The sequence below is a fragment of the Apteryx mantelli genome, chromosome 17 (genome assembly GCF_036417845.1).
Source record: "Apteryx mantelli isolate bAptMan1 chromosome 17, bAptMan1.hap1, whole genome shotgun sequence".
NCBI classification, from domain to species: Eukaryota; Metazoa; Chordata; class Aves; order Apterygiformes; family Apterygidae; genus Apteryx; species Apteryx mantelli.
In genome coordinates this window covers 4,160,677-4,179,982 of record NC_089994.1, presented here as the reverse complement: position 1 = coordinate 4,179,982, position 19,306 = coordinate 4,160,677, and the positions used below count along the sequence as shown (strand labels likewise).

Below are 19,306 nucleotides of genomic sequence, written 5' to 3'. Positions count from 1 at the left end.
GCACCGCAGGGGCACCCGGGGAGGCTGCGTGCACCACGGGGATGCCCTGGCCGAGCGGACACCACGGGGGCTGTGTGCACCGCGGGGGCACCCGGGGAGGCTGCGTGCACCGCGGGGATGCCCTGGCTGGGCACCCGGGGGGGGGCCCGCGTGCACCGCAGGGGTACGGCGAGTGGCTGCGTGCATCATCGCGGCGGAAGCCGGGGAGGCCGCGCGCGCCGCGGGAGCGTCCTGGCCGGGAACGGCGGGGGGGACTGCATGCACCGCAGGGCACCCGGCGGCACCGCGACGAGGCACCCGGCAGGGCTGCGTGCACCGCGGGGGTGTCCCGGCCGCGTCCCCGGGAGGCTGACGTGCGCTCGTGCCCGTGTGTCCCCCCCCACCTCTCCCCGCAGAGCCGTGCCCCGACGGGCCCTTCCAGCGTGCCGCCTCGGTGCGGGAGCGCGCCCGCAGGTTCACCGCGGAGGCGCCGAGCGTCGCGGCGGCGGCCGCCCGCAGCGCGGCGGCGGCGGGCAGTGCGGGGCGGCGGCGGGCGGCGGCGGGCGGCCCCGAGGGGGCGGGCGGCGCCGCGGGGGGGCGGGCCGGGCCCGGCCAATGGCAGCGGGGGCCGCGCGCGGCCCCGCCGGGGCCCGCTCAAAACGCGCGGGGCAGCGGCGGGGGCGCAGAGCAGCGCCCGGCCCCGCCGCCGGCCGGCCCCCGCCCCGCCGGCCCCGACCCCGGCCCCGGCCCCGACCCTGCCGCCGGCCCCGGCGCGCACGACGCCATGAAGACCTGCTTCACCATCGAGATCAAGGATGGGCGCGTGCAGCCCCTCAGCACCCGCGTCGTCGGGGCCCCCGGCAGCCAGCGGGCAGGTGGGCACCGGCCGGGCAGGTGGGACGGTGGGCGCCGGGCGGGCAAGCGGCCCCCCGCGGGCATGGCGGGCACCGGCCGGGGAGGTGGGCACCAACGGGACGGTGGGCACCGTGGGGCAGGTGGGCACCTCTGGGCAGGTAGCCGTTGGCAGAGGTGTAGGCAGTGGTGGGGGAGTCGGGCGCTTGCGGGGTGGCGTTCGCCCATGGGACGATGCGCGTAGGCAGACAGGTAGGTGCTGATGGGGCAGAGAGGTGCCAACGGGTAGGGGAGCACCGACAGCATGGTAGGTGCTGGTGGGACAAGTAGGCACCAATGAGCAGGTGGAAACCAGCAGGCAAGCAGGCAGCAGCGGGGAGGTGGGCACCGATGGGCCACGCAGGCAGCAGTGGGCAGGTGAGCACCCGTGGGATTTGGATACTGATGGCCAGGAGGCTGAGCGTGGGCAAATGCCTCTTACCAGAAGAGCATGGGCTCTGGGCAGGTTCGCGCTTGGCAGCCCTCATGCGTTGGCAGAGAACGTCATCCTGCCCAGTGCACCCCCGTGCTCAGCACGAGGCTGCTGGCCCCAAACCCTGTCCCCATCCCTGCACTTCTGCCCCATTCCCTCCCTTCCCCACAGTCCTGTCCCTGCAGTCCTGCCATGTCCCCTCTCATCCCTGCAGGCTGCCCTGTCCCTGCGGTTCTGCCCCATCCCCACGTTCGTGCCCCGTCCCCACAGACCTGCCTTGTCCCGTCTCGCCCCGCACATCTGCGCATCCTTGCAGTCCTGTCTCTGCTGATGTGCAGTGTGCGTGTTCCCGCTTTGCCTGCTCACGGTTGGACTTTGTTGGATCTGGATGCTTCTGAGCTGCTCTCCTGCGGCTCTGCCCTCTCCCAGGGCTGTTTCTCATGCAGGGTGGTCTTGGCTCCAGCTGGAAAGCTGCAGAAAGTGCCCTTCCTCTGGGAGAGGGAGGGCTGGGGGTGACGAGGGAGGCCAAATCCCCTCCTCATGAAGTGGCTTCCAAATCTGTAGGCTGTCCCCAGAGTCCTTGCTCTGTACCAGAGCTCAGCGCCCGTGCTGCTGAGGCAGGATGCACGTGGCAGCCAGCCAGCCCAGTGGGAGCCGGCGTCTTCCTCCAGCCGCGGGCACGGGACTGAGCCTGCAGGGCTGGAGCAGGCCCCGAGTGTTTATTCCTCCTGTTGCAGAGCTGACCCTGGGGCTGAGGAGCTCTCCCATCCGGATCACCACCATCCCCAGCAGCAGCAGCAGCAATGTCACCAAGGTGAGCGTGCGCCTAAGGCAGTGCTCCGCGGTGCTTGTCGCCCGTGGGGCAGCGACCTGGTTAGGCACAGGACATGGGTCCTGAGCTACCCGGGATGGGGTGGAGTCCTGTCCCGCTTGTCAGGGCAGGCAGCTCGGTGCTGGCAGCAGGATCTGGGCACTGGGCGGCTCGGACTGATGTTTGTGCACCGCGGAGGGAACCTCGGGTCTGTATGTGGAACCACGTCCCAGGCCACGTGAGCCTTATGAGGACCAAGCTGTGCCCACAGCTGGACTTGGAAGCCTTGTGTGGGTCTTTCCCCACCCGTGCTCTGTTTTTAGACACTCTCAGGGTGGCAGCAGCTCAGGGAAACCCATTGCTGTCCATCCCTGTGCTTTCCCCTCCTGGGGATGGACCTTGGCTGTAAAGATGGGGAGCTTGCCAGCGGGGAAGCTCCTTTCGGGCCTCTGGCACCAGAGGATCCTGCGCCCTGAGTGCAGGCGCAGTGCTGGCGTCCTGGCTTTTCCTTGCTCTGCTTGTCCCCAAGCCAAAAGGAGAGAGGTGGGCAGGTGCCCACCTTGCGGGGGGCGAGGATTCTTGGGTACGACTGCAAAATTCCCTCTGCTCCGTTTGGGTGGCAAGAACCAGTTGCAGCCCGGGAGCGCTGGAGCCGCAGAGCTTGTGCAGGGTGATGTGGGTTGCGGGTGCCGGGGTGTCGGCCCAGCGCGGGCAGCTCCTTGAGTGCTTTTATCTGCTCTTGGCCATCTAGGGTAATACAAAGCGCTCGTGCACGGACCGGTGTTGGCAGAAACCGGGATGTCAGAAGCGGGTGCTGTTCGCGGCCCCGCGAGGCGCAGTGCCGGGCTTGCCCCGGCTCCCCCCGCTTGCACGGCCCTTGCACCGCTTGCTTGCTCCAGCCTCGGGCTCAGCTCTCGTCTGTGCCAGCGTGAAGCGGCCGGTGCCCAGAGCTCGGCGCGAACGCTGCCTGCCCCGCGCAGCCCGGGGGGAAGGGCACAGCTCCCGCTGGCAGCGGGCAGCTCCCTGCCTGCGGAGGGGCAACTTCTCCGCGCTAATGCGCTCAGGCAGGCTTGGCCCCGGCGGCCTGTCAGCTCTCGTTACGGCATTAGCAGCGCTGCCGCGTGGGGGTAGGGGGTTCAGGACCCGTTGCCCGCCCAGTGGGACGCGCAGCTGCCGGGTGTGCTCCGAGCTGGCCCCAGCGGGCAGGGAGGAGGAGGAGGAGGAGGAGGAGGAGGTGCCGTCAGCCCTGCCAGGTAGGGGTCGGTCCTCTCCCAGCTCTGGGGCGATGTCCTCAGGGGCCTGTGGGTGGTTGCAGAGCTGGGGACAGTCGCTGCCTCCGTGTGCGCCGTCTGCCCGGCATGCTGGCAGGGTGGCATGGGTGCTTGCTGCGTGGGGACCTGATCTGCCCAGGCTGCAAGCAGTAAGGGGAGCTGGATGCCCCCCGCGGGACCCCCCACCCTGAGTCACAGCTGGTGGCAAAGGCCCTCCTGTGTTCGCGCTGGACTGGGGCCAAAGCGGTTTGCGTCTTGCTGGCGACACAGGGCAGGAGACGGAGTCCTCGGCGGTGGGAGAAGGGGCGAAGGAGGCCAGCAGGGTGGTCCCAGGCCACTCGGGCTGCCAGGGCTCTGCAGAGAGGCTGCGAGTCTAGAGGCAGCCGGCGAAACAGCGCTTCTGGGGCAGATCCTGGCAGCGCAGCTGCCTCCTGCCTGCGTGCGGCTCTGCCCGCGCCCATCTGCTGCTCCCCAGAGCCGAGGTCTCTCGTCCCGCAGGAGCCCCTGGCGGGGGCATGACTTGGGCCGGGGGCACCGTGGGGCTGGCGTGGGGCTAAGGCAGGACCCTGCTTTCCCGGTCGCCGCTGCAGCAGCAGCCGTTGGAGCTTCCTCCCCGGCACGGGGCTGCAGGGTGCTGCTCTGTCCCGCCGCGCAGCCCGGGGACAGCCCCCCTTGCCGGGCCACCCGGTCCCGTGGGGCCCGGGAATCTTCCCGAGTGTCAGCGCCTCCCTCCGCGCCCCCCACGTGGGACCCCCAGCGCAGGCGATAAGAATAGCTGAGCCGGCATGCGGAGCCGTGCCGGGGCACGGTCCTGCCTCCAGCGCCAGAGGGTGGTGCCCTTGGAGCCCCTATAAAGGGCAGGTGACAGCTGAGAGGGGCTCGCTGCAGCGCCTGCGTCCCGTAGCCCTGGAGCCCGCCAGCGCCATGCCCGGCGTCAGCCTGCCCGGCCTGGCCCAGGCCAAGGTGGCCGAGCTGGAGGAGCTCCGTGTGGAGCTGCAGGCCTTCCGGCAGGCCGTGGAGGGCCAGCTGGAGGAGGCCCTGCGGCAAGTGCAGCCCCTGGCCCGCGCCTTGCACGACCTGAAGGAGGAGCACCTGGTGCTGCGGGCCGAGCAGGCGCGCCTGGGCCGCCGGCTCGACGTGCTCGCCCTGTGGCTGGGGCCGCCGGAGCCCGAGGAGAAGGACCTCAGCACGCTGTTTTTGGAGGCGCAGGACCCTTGCGCCCATTTTGAGGGCACCGAGGAGCCCGGCAGCCCTGTGGCCCATCCGCCCACTTTCTCCAGCACGCGCCGGCAGTCGTCTGTGCACCTCTCCAGGAGCAACAGCTCTGTGAGTGCGGGCAGGGGCTGGGCAGGGGCAGAGCGAGGCAGGGGCCGGGCAGCCCTTTCCGGCCGTGGTGGCAGCCCTTTCCAGCGTGGCTGGCACAGCACAGCACTGCGCGGCAGGACGCAGCAGCCCTTGCCCATCCCCGCTCCGTACCTTTGCCTTCTGCAAGACGCCGGGCTCCTCCAAGCCCTGCCGGCTCCTGCCTGCGATCCTTCGGGGGTGGCCAAGGCCCCCCCCAGGCTGAGCAAGGGCGTAGAGCCCCGAGGGCAAGGAGAAACCCTCGCTGAGGGTTGGGCTGGCAGCTGGGGATGGGCAGGCGCGCTGTCGCAGGAATCAGCTAGCGATTGCCGCCGTGTGTTGCTGGGGGAGGCCAACGCCGGGCAGGGCCCCCGGCCCGGCGTCGGAGCCAATGGGACCTGCCTGCCTCGCATTGCCGGCATGCCGGCCGGGGTGGTGCGGGGGCCGCGCTCGCGCCGGGCTGCGGGGCAGCTGTCCTGGCTCCCCTTACGCTGGCTCCCGGCCCGGGATGCCGTGGGGATGCGTTCGGCCGAGAGGTGGGGGCGGGCGCCGCTGCGTGCTCTCGCCCCCGAGGCATCTGGCTCCGGGACCTCTCGCGCCGCTCCTGCCGGCCAGGGGCTTTCGTCCTAGGGTGCGACAGCAGACCCTGGCACCTTGGCCCTGCCTGGCCCTCCCACCTGGCTGGCAGGCAGGGAGGCGGGATGGAGCCAGGTGTGTGCAGGGGCTGCTGTGGCCCTGCCTTCGACACCTCCTGTCCCCTCCTTTTGTTGTCCTATTCTGGGCCTGGCCGCCTGCCCGGGGCGCATTGCTTGCGGGTCGTGCTGAAAGGGATTTGGTGCCCTGGCTTTGGTCCCGGAGGGGCTGAGCTGGCCCAGTTTCTGAGCGGAGATGACAGGGAGGCTCTTGATCTTCTGCACAAGCTCTTCTTTCTGTTAAGCCCCTTAATTCCCTTGGAAATCCCTTGCCACTGCTAACGGTGCGCACTGGCCTTGCCAGCAGCTAGCCAGCTGCAAGGCAGCAGGCACAGCATGGCCCAGCTTGGATCACCTGGGCACCCTCTGCCTTGCTGTAGGGCCCGGGTGGGCCGCAGTGGGTTATGTGGGACCTTTGGGCTGGTGCTGATTGTGGCTTTTGTCCTCCTGGAGTAGGGTCTGCCTGCCCAGGCAGCAGTGAGAAGCATTTAGGGATGTTTCGGCAGCCAGAATTAGAGCAGATGTATGTATCTTGAGGTGAAGATACCTCAGCCACGCAGTGCTGTCATTGCAGATGGAGCCGGAGCTGGTGGAGCAGCCCCAAGCACCGAGGCTGGAACCAGAGCTTCCCAATGGCATGGAGAAAGTTCAAGTGAGAGAGCCGGAGAAGAGGAGCAAGCTGAGTGTCGAGGAGCTGAACAGGATCGAGGACGAGGATGTTCTGGATAAGATGGTACTTCCTCTGCCATTGTGCTCCCAGAGGGCTGGAGTGGGGTGTGGAGCACGTCAGTCCCCAAGGGGTAGGAAGGGCACAGGTTGGAGGTGAGGGGGCCCACAGCAAGGCCAGGAGATGGGGGGAGATGCTAACCTCCATCTCTTCCTGCAGCTGGATCAGACGACGGACTTTGAGGAGCGGCGACTGATCCGCGCTGCCATGCGGGAGCTGCGGCAGCGTAAGCGAGGTAGTTGCTCCCGCTGCTGGGGCTGGTGGCTGGGGAAGCTGCCCCCGCATGGGGCAGGAGGGAGGGTCAGAGGCTGCTGCCCTGGCTGTGCAGAGCAGAGCCTGGGAGCTCCGGAGGGCCTCAGCAGCAGAGCTGTTGGTCGCAGAGGCATTGCCGCTGGAGCCAGAAGGGGGGCCCAAGTAGGTGCATCCTGGCAGTGGTGAGGACAAGGCGTCTTGTGTCTTCTGCTACGCTCCTGGCTCTGCCAGGCTGAGGACATCATCCTTCCTGTAGGCCAGTTCTGGACTGGTGACAGTGGGAAGGACCTTCCAGGATGGCTGGGAAAGTGTCCATCGCCCAGTGGAGCCTGTGTCTCGCTGCTGACACCATCTCACGTGTGTGTTTGCAGACCAGCGGGAGAAAGAGCGGAGCCAGCAGCTGCAGGAGATGAAGAGCCAGGCTACAGCAGGGAGGGCAGGCCATAACACAGAGACCACCACCACGCAGAGCACCCAGTCGGCCGACGGCTCGGCCCGCAGCACAGTCACCAAAACCGAGCGCCTCATCCAGTCTAGTAAGGGCAGGGCTGGCAGAGCGTAGGCCTTGCTGGCTCAGCTCTGCAGGCCCACCATCCATCCCTGCAGGAGGCAGTGCTGAGAGCTCCCTTGGCTCTCTCCCGCCAAGCCTCAGCCCTGCTTTTGCTGCTCTCTGTCCACTTATCTTGGGCCTGGCCTGGCTGCAGTGTCTTCAGGGAGCCCCGGCATTTCCAGCGTCAGTCCAGTCTGTGGTGTGCGCTGGGCCTTGCAGAGCCCTGGGCAGGGGCCAGCCCAAAGACCCAAGCACCTTCCACTGCCCTCCCTGTGGAGGGAGATAATGGTGTGGGTACACAGGGTCAGCTGTATCTTGAGAGGCGACCTGGAGATAGCAGGACCCTGGTTTAGGGCCCAGTGGAGTGGACCTTCCCTCTGCCAGCCTCCAGTGTCAGGAAGGAGTGGGTGTCTCCTTGGATCTCCTTGGATCTTGGGGGGGCTGAGCATTAAAGGATCTGCTCTAGCCCCTTCCCACCTCCTCCTTACTCCCCCTCAATGCTGGCACAGACCTTGTGTGCTCTTCAGGACAGTCTCCTGTCACCTACGCCTTCTGGTCTCCAAGCTCTTGGACGTGCTGTCTGGCTCAAGCTGGGAGTTGCTGTCTATGACTGAGGGCTGCTCTGGCCCTTCTGCCTTTTTGCTCCTTCACACTGGCCTCTTCTTTGCTCTGTCTGATCTCTGCTGCCTGGGCTGGCACGTGCCTTCCGCCTCACACCGCTGTAGCTGCCCTGGACACAGCTATGCCTCTTCATCCTGCTGGCCATCCAGGACTTCTCTCTGTCACGCTACACAGATGCCAGGGCACGTCTCAGCAGTCAACCTCTGTGGGTGCCAGTAGCATCCAGATCTAACTGACCCCCCTTTGTCTTCCCCCTGCAGACGATGGCACCAAGACTTCCCGTATGACAACCATGGAGTCGAGTTACGTGAAGAGACAAGACAGTAAGAGTTTGTGCTGCCCTTTCTCTGCAGTGTCCTCTGGTCATCACCACTTTCCCCAGGGCATTGCTGTCTCGGTGCCATCCTGGCCCTTGGGCACACAGTGGAGCCTGTCCAGCTTGCCTTGCTCCTTCCCCCTCTGCTCTTTCCTGAAGCCCCTCTCTCTCGCTGTCTCTTTGCAGATGGCAGCAGTACGTTTGTTCAAACCAAATCGTCCTACAGCTCTTCTTCCAAGAAGATGGGCAGGTTAGTGGCAGTGCCTCCTCCAGCCCCATGGCAGCCCTGCACGAGGACAGGCAGAGCAGTCCTTGTCTGCTGTCTGGTTGCACGAGCCCTCTTCCTCTTTGTCCGGCTTGCGGTGCTCTGTACTGGGGTGTTGCCAAAGCCAGCAGTTGCCTGCTCCTCCAGCAGTCCCCCCAGCACAAGCCTTTGGGTCCCTGTGTGGGTGGGACCCTGGGCAGTGAGCCCTCCTGCCAGGGGAACCCGCAGCACTGTGAGCTGTGCATGCCAGCCAGGGACCCTTGAGCAGTGCCGGTTCTGTCACAAGGGTGTGGAGGTTTCTGAACCCCCAGGGATGCATGAACCCCTGGGCCGGGGATGGGAAGGGGCTGAGGAGTCCAAGTGCCCCTGTCTAGGCTGGCTGTGTCCCCGTTAGTACTGAGACTTTGCTTGTGTCTCTTCCAGCATCTTTGACCGTGAAGACGAGAGTGCCTCAAGACAGAACAGCCTGGCTGCGCTGGAGCGGCGCCAAGCTGAGAAGAAAAAGGAGCTGCTGAAAGCTCAGAGCCTGCCCAAGACATCTGCCTCACAGGCTCGCAAGGCCATGATTGAGAAGCTGCAGAAGGAGGGCGGGAGGTGAGGACAGGCCTTGCAGCAGGGTGGCTGGGTGGGACTGAGCACCACGTGGGTAACGCTGTGTGTTTTTCCCCACAGTCCTGCAAACCCTGCAGTGTCACGCACAGCTGTGCAGCGCTCCTCCAGCTTTGGCGTTCCCAATGCCAACAGCATCAAGCAGATGTTGCTGGACTGGTGCAGAGCCAAGACCCGGGGCTATGAGGTCAGTGCTGCCTCCTGTCCCCATCCCTGGCTAGGCTGGGTCAGTCCCTCTCCCTCTGGATAACTCTCTTGCCCCACAGCATGTGGACATCCAGAACTTCTCATCCAGCTGGAGTGATGGCATGGCCTTCTGTGCCTTGGTCCACAACTTCTTCCCTGAGGCTTTTGACTACAGCCAGCTCACGCCCCAGAACCGCCGTCACAACTTCGAGGTGGCCTTCTCCTCTGCAGAGTACGTAATTCTTACGCTCCATCAGATGGGCTAGGAGCATTACTTGTCCCTTGCCTGGACAGCTCTTCCTCTCGCTGGATGAGCAAGGAGAACACAGGCACAGGGCAAGAGCCACAGCCCTGGAGAAAGCCGGCTGTGTCCCAGGCTCAGTGGCCCATCTGCATCGCTTCCCCACGTTGTGCGATGAGGTTGGGTCAGGCTGACACTGGGAAAAGCAGGGCCTGTTTGTGCAGAGCCACGAGAGGCCGATACAGCCCAGTCTGGCGCAGAGATGTTGGGCATGGGTCTGGGACACCTGGTTGCGGGGCAGAGACCCAAAGTCAGGGCAGCCTCCGAGCCCGTACTTCTGCGTGCAGAGGCTAGGCTGGGCCTCCCGCCCCCATCTGGGGGCAGAGCCCTCTCGAAGAGCATTGAGCATGGGATCACAGCCCCTGACAGAGCTGGGGGATGGATGGAGGGCCAGGTTCGTACATGCAGGGTGCCTCCTTCACGGTCGTAAGGGCTCAGACACCGTCGCAGCTTCTTGAGTCTTTTCCCCTCCCCTTTTGCTTCTGGTTTTCCTGGGTGCTGAGAGATGGGAGTGCCTCCAGCTGGAGGGCTGGAAGCCAGGCCCTCTCTCCTTCCTTCTGTCTCTCTTCCCGTCCACTCCTCCTTCCCTCCAGCGCCTGGCTGGCTGCTGCCTCTGAGCAGGGCCAGGTGGGTTTCTGAGGAGCCCCTGCCCTGCCTGCCCCGATGGGTGGCAGCAGGCTGGTGCCCAGTGTGGTGGCGCGAGCTGGGAGCTCCAGCCAGCTCCCTTGGTGCTGTGGTGCTGTTCAGTGGAGCAAGCGGGAATGGGGGGCCGTGTACCAGGGTCTTGGCGATCCTGTTAATATACTTTTTGCCTTAATTGGGACCGGTGCGTGGACTGAGAGAGCCATCGATCCCTCCAGCCTGGAAGCCAGGTGGCCTCTCATCCTTCCTCCTCCTCCAGCTCTTGTGAGCGTCTTCTCCCAAGCTTCCTGCACCAGGGCTGTGCCGTGCAATTCCAAGTGGAGCTGGGCAGGAGGGTCAGGTCTGCCCTGTCCTGCTGGTCCGGTCTATATACTTGCTATATAGAGTGCCGCTCCGCTCTGGAATCTGCTCCTCAACCACCCGGCGCGCCAGAACACGTCACCCCCTCCTCTGTCTTGTTCTGTCATTCCCCTCCTTGGACCTCACGCCTGTCCACGCTGCTCACCTGTGCCCTGCCCTCCTGCAGCCTGTGCTTGTGAGCCCTCCCCTCTCCGAGTCGCACTGAATGGCCTTGGAGCGCAGCGGTGCCTGGTCCCATCCTGCCCTGCATCGCGCACCCCCAGAGCATGTGAGAGCAGAGCAGCATCTGCCCCGGGGAATGGGAACTGCATTGATACGTGTCTCTTGTTTTCTCTCTTCCTCCCCCCCTCCCTGACTGGGCTGCGGTCACTGGCTTCCCCCTCTCTCTTCCTTGCCCCCAGGAAGCACGCTGATTGTCCGCAGTTGCTGGACGTGGAGGACATGATCCGGATGCGCGAGCCGGATTGGAAGTGTGTGTACACATACATTCAGGAATTCTATCGCTGCCTGGTCCAGAAGGGGCTGGTAAAAACCAAAAAGTCGTAGCCTATTTTCACCCCTGGGAGCGATGGTGAGAATCTTCCTGTCAAACTACTGCCCACATGCCCGCCTGCCCGCACCCCTGCAGCTTGGCCGTGCTCTGGGCAGGAGGGGCTGGGGAGCAGCCACCAGGTCGCGCGGAGGGGATGGGGGATTCCGGCGGGTGAGGGCTGAGTCTTCTCGTCAGCCCGTGGTGCAAAGCTGTGGCCCTCTTGCCAGGAGAGGGCATGGAGGGGACGGGCTTGGTACCGGCTCCTGGCCTCCGTCCTCCCAGTAAATACTGCTCGCGGGGAGGGTGGGGAGGAGGAAGCCGGGCGTAGCGGTAGCAGGGGAACACTGTGTCAGTCCAGGTGGGCTGATTGCTCTCCAGCCGCTGGGGTTGGCAGCTAGTGGGAATGGAGGTGTTGTGGCACTCACGTGCTCTCCTAGCTTGCTGATCCAGGCCGGGGGGGGGGATTAGCAGCTGGGGATTGCTGCTTTAGTTATGCTTAAGCGCTCAGCAGCAGGATCCCGGAACAGCACCGCCTAGGTTAGAGGTGAGCACGAGGGTGAGCTCTCATCTGCCCCCCGCAGGGGTCTGACCGCTTCCCGGGATGCCCCAGCCTCACTGCTTGCACTCGCTGCCTCCTTCCCCTCCCCTGGGCTCCGGGGTTGTCCGCCCCGGGAGTGCCGGGGCTGCAGGCCCTCGAACCCCGTGCCGAGGGAGCCGCTGGCCTCTGCCGGGGGGGCTGTGCAGGATGCTGCGCCGCAGGGTCAGGCGTGGGTGACGGTGCTCTCCCAGCGAGGTGCTGCCTGCTCATATATGGGCAAGAGAGGGGAGCCTGGAAAGTGTGACTCAAGGCTTCGGTCCTGCCTCTGGGAGTGTTTGTGCCTGTCTTCAGGGGCATCCCAGCTGGCGCTGGAGCCTCCTCTCCCCTGGCTCCACGGTGCACGAGCACACCGAGCCCTAAACAATGTCTTTATAAGGGCAGAAACTGTCTCCTTGGGCTGCCTTGGCTTTTCCATCAGAGTCAGGGCTGAGCACAAGCCCGGGCTGACTGTAGTGGGGGGCACTGCACCACCGCTGCTTCCCAAAACCCGGACAGGTGCTTCCCCAAGGTGCTGAGCACCTCCCCTCAGGCGGCCAAAGCATGAGGTGGGGCAGGTGCTGGCCAGGCCCCTGGGTTCGGAGCCTGTTGTTCCCACAGCCTCTTCAGCTCCAGCTCTGTAGAGGCTTGGGGAGATGAGCAGAGGTGGCAGGGCATGGAAGAAGGGCAGCTGACAGTGGGACTGGTCCAAGCTCTGGCATGTGCATGAGTCCCATGGTGACCCACAGGTGGAAGCAGGCTGCAGCACCAATGCGGAGGCCAGGAACAACAAGGCTTGCCTTGTCGCCTTTCTTTCTGGCTCCTGTGTCCATGCCTGCGCTACCTCCCTGCCTGGAGGCCTAGAACTGGCTCCAGGGCTGTCCTGAGCTATGCTTGCACCAATCCTGCAGCCCCACTGCTCCAGGGCTGCAGCACAGGGCTGGCCTAGGAACGCTCCCCACAGGCATGGGGCTGCGGGAGCTGGGGCTGCGAGGGAGGGATGGGGTATGTGGCAGGCTGTGCTGGAGGGGACTGTGATGTGCAGCAAGGTTAGTGGGGTCTCTGCAGCCTGGGGAGAGGGAGAAGAGTTGGGGGGGTGTTGCAGGGACAGGCACTAGCGAGGAGTAGTTGTTTATCCCTTTAATGCTGTACCAGCTGCCCTTGGCAAGCCTCCTCCGAGGGCTAGAGCCCTTGGCTGGACAGTGGCTGTGGTGCCTGGGGACCAGGCTGCTCGGCTGCCTGGTTCTTCCTTGGCTGTGTGGGAGGGAGCCCCTCTCCCTTTCTACCTGACGACTTTCCCCGGGTGTCCAGCTCAGGGGACACGCAATGGCACATCTGCCCTGGAGCTGGGGGAATCTCGGTGTCTGAGGTGGGTCCTGCCCCAATCTGCCCTCCCTCTCTCCACCAGGACCGGGGTAACAAGGCATGTGTGGAGCCTTTCCCACCCTGCTCTCGTTGAGAAGGGCCAGGTCACCTTGGGTGGCTGGCAGGGGGGGCTGGTTAGAGCTGGGCCTGGGTGGGTGCTCCTGCCCTCACCCTGGCTCTGCGCTCCTCCCTTGGGCACAGTGCGGAAGTCTGGAGCAAGGCCCTGGGCCACTGCTCCCCTCTCTGTCCCGTGACTTTAGCTTTGAGCCTGCTTGGACCCAGCCCTGGCCTTAAGGGCACGTCACGTTGGCATTGTGCAGCCTCTGGGTGCCAGCACAGGCTCTACTCCAGGCAGCCTGTAAGAACAGTGTTTCTGTGTAGGCGCCAGTAACACAATGTGCCCTGGAGTCCTCTGGCACCTTCCCCTCTTGGGTGCTGGTGCCCGCAGCACTGTCTGGCCAGCGCTGGCGGCAGGGGTGCAGCTCCTGCTGCAGAACAGCAGCGAAGCTCCTTGGAGCTTTGTCCAGGGGGCCTGGGCCGTAGCTACGTGTGGGTCAACTGTGAGCTGCAGTTGGGCCAGCCTGTGTCTGCTGGGGTGCTCCTAAGCACACCTCCACATGCCCCAGGTCTTGGACAGAAAGACTAGGTGGTGGAGCTGGCTGGTTGCCCCTCCTGTACCTCCTCCCTGGCTCCCAAAGGTCCCCATGGCTCCCTTGCAGCCAGGCTTAGGGCTGCCTGGAGGGACCCTCCGGCTGCCTTGCAACCCGCAGGCCCTTGGAGGGGAGGCCCTGTCTCGGGGATGAGCAGTTTGCATCCCCGAGGAGCTGGGCAGGGTGGCACCGGCAGGGCTAGCAGAGCAAGGGGCAGGTCTGCTGCGGGCACCGAAGGGGCAGCGTGTGGGCGAGCGGTCCTTGCTGTGACTCAGTGAGGTGAGGTCAGCAAAGGCCCTGGCTGCTCTGGCTGTGGCCCCAGGCCCCGTCTGAGCCCTCCCCACCTGGAGCAGCCCTGCTGCCAGCGCCCTGGGTGGGGGGCTGCGGGCTGTGCCCTGGCAGGGGCTGGGGAAGGGCCACAGCACAGACCTCCGGAGCAGCACCGAGGCCTCCTGGCCCAGGGGAGGTATGCGGTAGCCACGCACGCCACCTCTGAGATGTTCAAAGCTGCGCAACATCCAGCCCACCAGCAACTATGGCACTGCTGCGACACACTTGGCAAACATGGCCCCTTGTTTTGGGCTCTGACTGAGCACTTGGGTAAGAGGCAGGTCAGCAGAGCAGAACGGAAGCAGTGGGAAAACAGGGCGCCAAGGTATGTGGCAGGAGTAAAGGGCAGAGATGTGACCAGGAGCCCCCCCGAGACTGCACCACAGCCACATGGCCTTTCCCTGGACCATCCTTGGTTGGGGGGGGGGCATTCAAACAGGTTTCTCCCTAATTAGGACCAGCATCAGCTGGAGATGGAAAGGGGTGGGCATGCCCTGCTCTGAGGGTTGCGGGGGTGGGGGGGGGAGAAGGCAGCAGGCTGGGGAAGAGATGACTGCAGGCAACCAAGATGTAGGCAAGCCAGTAGGTGGGGCAGAGACCGCTCCTGGGGGCCAGGGAGGTGGCTGCTAGGCCCAGCCTGGGCCCAGCAGGTGACACGGTGCAGGCAAGCTGGCTGCCCCCATCCTTGTAGGCACCACGAACTCTTCCCAGAGCCAAGAGTGACCGGGGGGGGGGGGGGGGCATCTGTGAGCACTGAGGGCCAAGCAGGAGCTGAGGAGGGTCAGGGCAGAGAAACCCAGGCTTGGGGGGCCCCTGGGTGGCACAGTCACGTCCTGGCCTTCTGCAGGTAGGGGCAGCCTGCACGGTGGCCCCACTAAGGGCTGTGTCTCCCCAGGATGCTGGTGGACTGCGTGCCCCTGGTGGAGGTGGAAGACATGATGATCATGGGGAAGAAGCCGGACTCCAAGTGCGTCTTCACCTATGTGCAGTCTCTCTACAACCACCTGCGTCGCCACGAGTTGCGCTTGCGGCAGAAAGAATGCTAGAGCCTGCCCTGGCCTGCAGCTGACCAACCAACACCTCACTGCCCCCCTCTCCCCACAGGGACGCTGGTGCGCGGAGGAGCTGCCTGCCCCGGCGGAGAGGCTGGCAGGAGGAGCCCAGTGATGCTGAGGGATTGGCACTGGGGAGGAGAGGGAGGGGGGGGTCTCTGCCATCCTGGGTTATCCCCTGCTTGGGCCTTGCTGGAGCTCCCTCTGTCAGCCTCTGCCCCTGGCCGGCTGAGAGCTGAACTCGCAGGCAGGGCAGGATGGAGGCAGGTGGACACTGCCAAGGTTGCCACCTTCCCCGCTTCCAGCTGGGCTCTCCTCCTCCCCTCCTGCTCTCTGGTATTAAGTTATTCATTCTCAAGGAGTTGTTTGTATTGTGGGCAGTGCCCCTGCTTCCTCAGGGAGGCCAGGGCATGGCTGGGCCCCTCAGGCCTTGGGCCTGCTTGGGTCCCCGCATCCGGCAGTCTGGGTGGGCTTATGGGGCTCTTGGCCCCCCCCAGCCAGTAGGTCCTGAGAGCTGGGGCCCACCTGGCCCAGGGCCCCCCGCCTCTATCATGAGTTGCTGGTTATGGTGCATCCATGAGACAGAGCACCCGGTTCTCCAGGCGGCCCCAGAGAGAGCTGTTCTCCTTGGCATCTTGCAAGGAAGCCTCTCTGCCCACCACAGTCCCTGCTCGGTGCCACCTCCCTCAGGATGGCTCCACGGCACCCTGTGCTGACACCCTGCTTCCCACCACGCACATGTGCCCCGGGGGCACTTCCACGCCGGGGATCTGCAGCATCTTTGTGCTGGGGAGCTGGAGGGGTGATGGGGAGGGCTCAAAGGGAAACAAGGGGCCCGAGGTGCAGGCCAGGGCCACGGGCCCAGCCAGCCCCTGCTCTCCTCCCCAGCTCTGGGCACTGTGTGCTCAGCACCACTCACCCCTTCATCACTGTCTCTACACCTGCATTGACACGTGTACCAACACCAGCCAGACAATAAAGGTTTATTCTACAGGGTGATGGCTCTACCTCTGCTCCTTATCTCCAGACTCTTCCCAGTGACACCGCTGCTTCGTGCCACCAGAGCACATCACCGAGGCTTAGCTTCCTCCCCTCATCCAGAGAGCGTGTTCCTAGCGCTGCTCTTGCAGAGCCGGCCCCTCTGCCTGTAGCTGTGCACAGGCCCGCTCGCCCATCTCTGACTGAGGATGTGGGGCAGGCGCAGCTCTTCCAGGACAGGGACAACTGCTGGAGCTAAGGGGCACTGTCAGTGTCTCGCCCTGGCTGAGGGCCATTGGCTTACTGCCACAGCCAGGTCTGGCAGAGTGGGAAAGACCCCACACTTCCAACAGGGCTATGCTGAGCCAGCTCCTGAACCTCTTCTGCTGGCTTCTCTGCAGACACATCTGCTCTCTCCACTCTGATCTTCTGCCAGAGGGCAAATGCACTGGGCAAGCACAGGGAACAGTGAGGCTTCAGCTTGGCCACTGTAGGACCTCATCCAAGGGTCATATCCCATGTCCCTGCTCCCCATGAGGATGCAACGGTGATGCAAAGCTGCGGAGCCTGAGGCATCCGACAAGTAGGGGGGCTGTGCAGGCACAGCCCAGTGAGGTTGCGTGGGTCAGTTTGTCAGCTTGCCAGCAGCAGCTGCGTCCCAGGGCCACTCTGAGGACTTCCCCCACCTCTGCAAGCTGCTCTGCCATGGATGCGGCACCCAGCTCTGCCAGGCACCGACTACGAAGCAGCGCGGGATACGTTACCTCCCTGAGACCTGCCTGGAAAGATGACACGGTGCAGCGTGATGTGTGGAAGGGCTTTACTGCGGGCTGGATACGAGACCATGAGGATGGCGGTGCAAAGCCATACCCTCCCAGGAGGCAGCTCTCCCACCCTCCAGGACTCAGCACATCTACTCTCAGCACCCAGGGCTTTCTGCTGAGGGTTTCATCCTGTCCCATGCAGGTAGGATACTGCTGCCCAGGGTTATGTGTTGATTATACCTTGTGGCGTGGTGATGGGGGGGCAAAAAGAGCCCTTTCTCCTCCAGATTAGCCATGCCAGCATGGCTGCGGCTACCGGGCCGTAGGGGAGGGAGGGCAATGACGGGCACACAGACCCCACTTGTCCGCAACGCACAGGGAGCCTCCGCTCAAGGCTGGAGCCGCTCAGGGCATCCCTGTAGCAGAGGCTACGTAGCACCAAGCAACAGTGGGAGGCAGCTAGAAGACATCTCGGCTTCCTGGTCAGCCCATGGCACCACGCCTAGCCCCACGAGGAGAGGCGGCCTCATCCTCAACGCGCCAGGGACTGGCTCCACAACCCTCTTCCCCCTGCATGCATCCTGAGCGTGGCACCCCTCACACTGCTCCCTAGAGGTCTGGGTGCTCTCCGTTGTCGGGCTCGGATGGGGTCTTGCTCTCGGCTGCGTGAGCTTTGGGGGGTGGCAGGGTGGGCAGAGGCTTGGCAGGGGCAAACTGGAACTCCTCAGGCACAGGGGCATCGGGCGTCTCCTTGCGGTAGAAGCCCAGCTCCTGAACCAGCTGGTTGATCTCCTCCCGGGTCATGTCACTCAGGGGGATTCTCTGCGCAGAGACAGAGATTGCAGCACCCGTCCCCTCCGCGTGGGCCGGCACGGGGAGGCGTGAGCTCCAGCGGCCAAGGGCTCCTGCCGCCCCGCTCCCCCGGCGCCCCGTCAGGAGGCCGGACGCCGCCGGGTCCTGCTCGGCCAGCTCTGCTGGCGCCGGTGCCCGCGGAGCGTCTCCCACCTGCAGCCCCCTCACCTCCAGCTCCGCGTATCGGTGGCTGAGAAGCACGAGCTCGGGGTCGGCGCCAGGCAGGTGCTTCATCTCCAGGTTGTGGCTGGGAGGTGCGTTAAGGAGCTGGCAGAGCCGGGGGACCCGCCGCAGCCGCCCGCCCCATCCCGTCCCGTCCCATCCCATCCCGGGGTGCCCCCCCCTGCGTGCCGGGACGGAGGATACTACAGCGGGATGTCCTCGGTGACGAAGGCCTTCACCTGGCAGGAGCAGAGCGGGGCGCAGCTCAGCGGCGGGGGGGGGCCGGGCCCTGCTGCAGCCCCCGCGCCCCCCCCCCCCAAGCACCCACCTCCCTCGGGTGGCCTGGCCTCTCCCCCCAATCCCCCCCCAACCCCTCCTCTCCGAGGCGGCCCCCCCTACCCGGTCCCCCCCCCGAAGCAGCCCGGCCCCCCCCTCCCTCGGGCAGCCCGGCCTCCCCCCCCAATCCCCCCCCGACCCCCCCTCTCCGAGGCGGCCCCCCCTGCCCGGTTCCCCCCCCCGAGGCGGCCCGGTCCCCCCCAGCCCCCACCTCCCTCGGGCAGCCCGGCTTCCCCCCCCAATCCCCCCCGACCCCCCCTCCCTGAGGCGGCCCCCCCTGCCCGGCCCCCCCGGCACCCACCTCCCGCAGGCGGTTCAGCCGTCATCCCCCGCAGGTCTGTGGGCAGAGCAGAGCCGTCACCTCACGTCACGTCACCTCACCGCGCCGCCGCCCCGCGCCGCCCCGCGCTCACCTCCACCCTGCCCCGGGCCAGGCCCCGCAGCTTCGCCCGGTCGGGCTGGAAGGGCGCCGGGCCGTCGCCTTCCCCCCCCGCCGCCACGGCCGCCGCCGCCGCCAGCAGCAGCAGCGCTACCGCCCGCCCCATCGCGCCGCCGCCGCCGCCACGTCACGTCACGGCGGGGCGCTGGGCCCGCGCGCAGCGCTCTGTGCGCACGCGCCGGGCTGCGCGCGCCAACGTACGCACGCACACGCACGCACGCACACGCACACGCACGCACACGCATGTACGCACGCGCACGCGCGGCACGCACGAGCGCACACGCACACGCGCACACTCATGCGCATGCACACGCACACGGGCGCAGGGGCACGCAGGCACACGTGCCCGCACATGCGCACACACACGTGCTCACATGCACGCGCAGGCGCACACAGCTGCACGCACACAGAGACCCACGCACGTGCGCGCACACAGACATGCACACGCAGGCACACACTTGCGCATGCACACACATGCGGGCAGGGACGCACATGCGTGCGCACACATGCACACCTGCGCCCCCCATGCACAAAACACACACCTGCTCACATACACAGGCTCTCACACACGCACTGGTGCACATGCGCAACTGCTCACACAAGCGCACACTCCCCCACGTACACGGAAACATACCCACATACACCTACACCCGCACACACATACATACACATGGACACACAAACGCATGCTCATACACACAGACATGCACACACAAGCACACACACATACGCAGATGCACACCCACATGCTACTTGCACAGGCACACAAAGGCACACAGGTGTGTGCACACACTTGTGCACACACATGCACATGTGCACATGCACAAACACACACGCATGCACGTGCACACATGCACACAAGCACTCAGGCACACATGCAGACATACCTGCATACATGCACACACACACATATTCATGTGCACATGCGTGCACACACACACATGCACATGCTCACACCCACCCACGCAGATATACATAGGCATGCAGGCATACACACACTTGCATGCGCACACATACGGGCAATG

The 19,306-nt window shown here is 65.3% G+C and overlaps 2 protein-coding genes across 5 annotated transcripts in view; one reads left to right on the top strand and one right to left on the bottom strand.

The window, feature by feature from the left end:
• The window catches only part of SMTN (smoothelin), a 31,326-nt gene extending 15,580 nt beyond the window's left edge, over nt 1–15,746 (top strand). Inside the window, exons 10-21 of one of the 4 annotated variants that reach the window (XM_067307207.1) lie at nt 396–854; nt 2,041–2,117; nt 5,993–6,151; nt 6,305–6,380; nt 6,769–6,933; nt 7,829–7,891; nt 8,071–8,134; nt 8,573–8,743; nt 8,822–8,945; nt 9,025–9,176; nt 10,649–10,818; nt 14,594–14,679. In XM_067307207.1, the coding sequence (XP_067163308.1) occupies nt 396–854; nt 2,041–2,117; nt 5,993–6,151; nt 6,305–6,380; nt 6,769–6,933; nt 7,829–7,891; nt 8,071–8,134; nt 8,573–8,743; nt 8,822–8,945; nt 9,025–9,176; nt 10,649–10,793 (1,655 nt within the window). In that variant the 3' untranslated portion in view covers nt 10,794–10,818; nt 14,594–14,679. Of the gene's footprint in view, nt 1–395; nt 855–2,040; nt 2,118–5,992; nt 6,152–6,304; nt 6,381–6,768; nt 6,934–7,828; nt 7,892–8,070; nt 8,135–8,572; nt 8,744–8,821; nt 8,946–9,024; nt 9,177–10,648; nt 10,819–14,593 lie in introns of all 4 variants that reach the window. The other 3 variants (XM_067307206.1, XM_067307209.1, XM_067307208.1) reach the window with 3 other exon arrangements.
• A 788-nt stretch (nt 15,747–16,534) lies between these two features.
• SELENOM (selenoprotein M) lies at nt 16,535–18,396 on the bottom strand. The gene is made up of 5 exons (XM_067307210.1): nt 18,256–18,396; nt 18,144–18,179; nt 17,711–17,745; nt 17,513–17,591; nt 16,535–17,314 (listed from the first exon to the last, which is right to left on the bottom strand). Exons 1-5 carry the CDS (start codon nt 18,385–18,387, stop codon nt 17,102–17,104), a joined length of 495 nt encoding a protein of 164 aa, XP_067163311.1. The 5' UTR covers nt 18,388–18,396; the 3' UTR covers nt 16,535–17,101.
• Nucleotides 18,397–19,306: the final 910 nt, after the last annotated feature.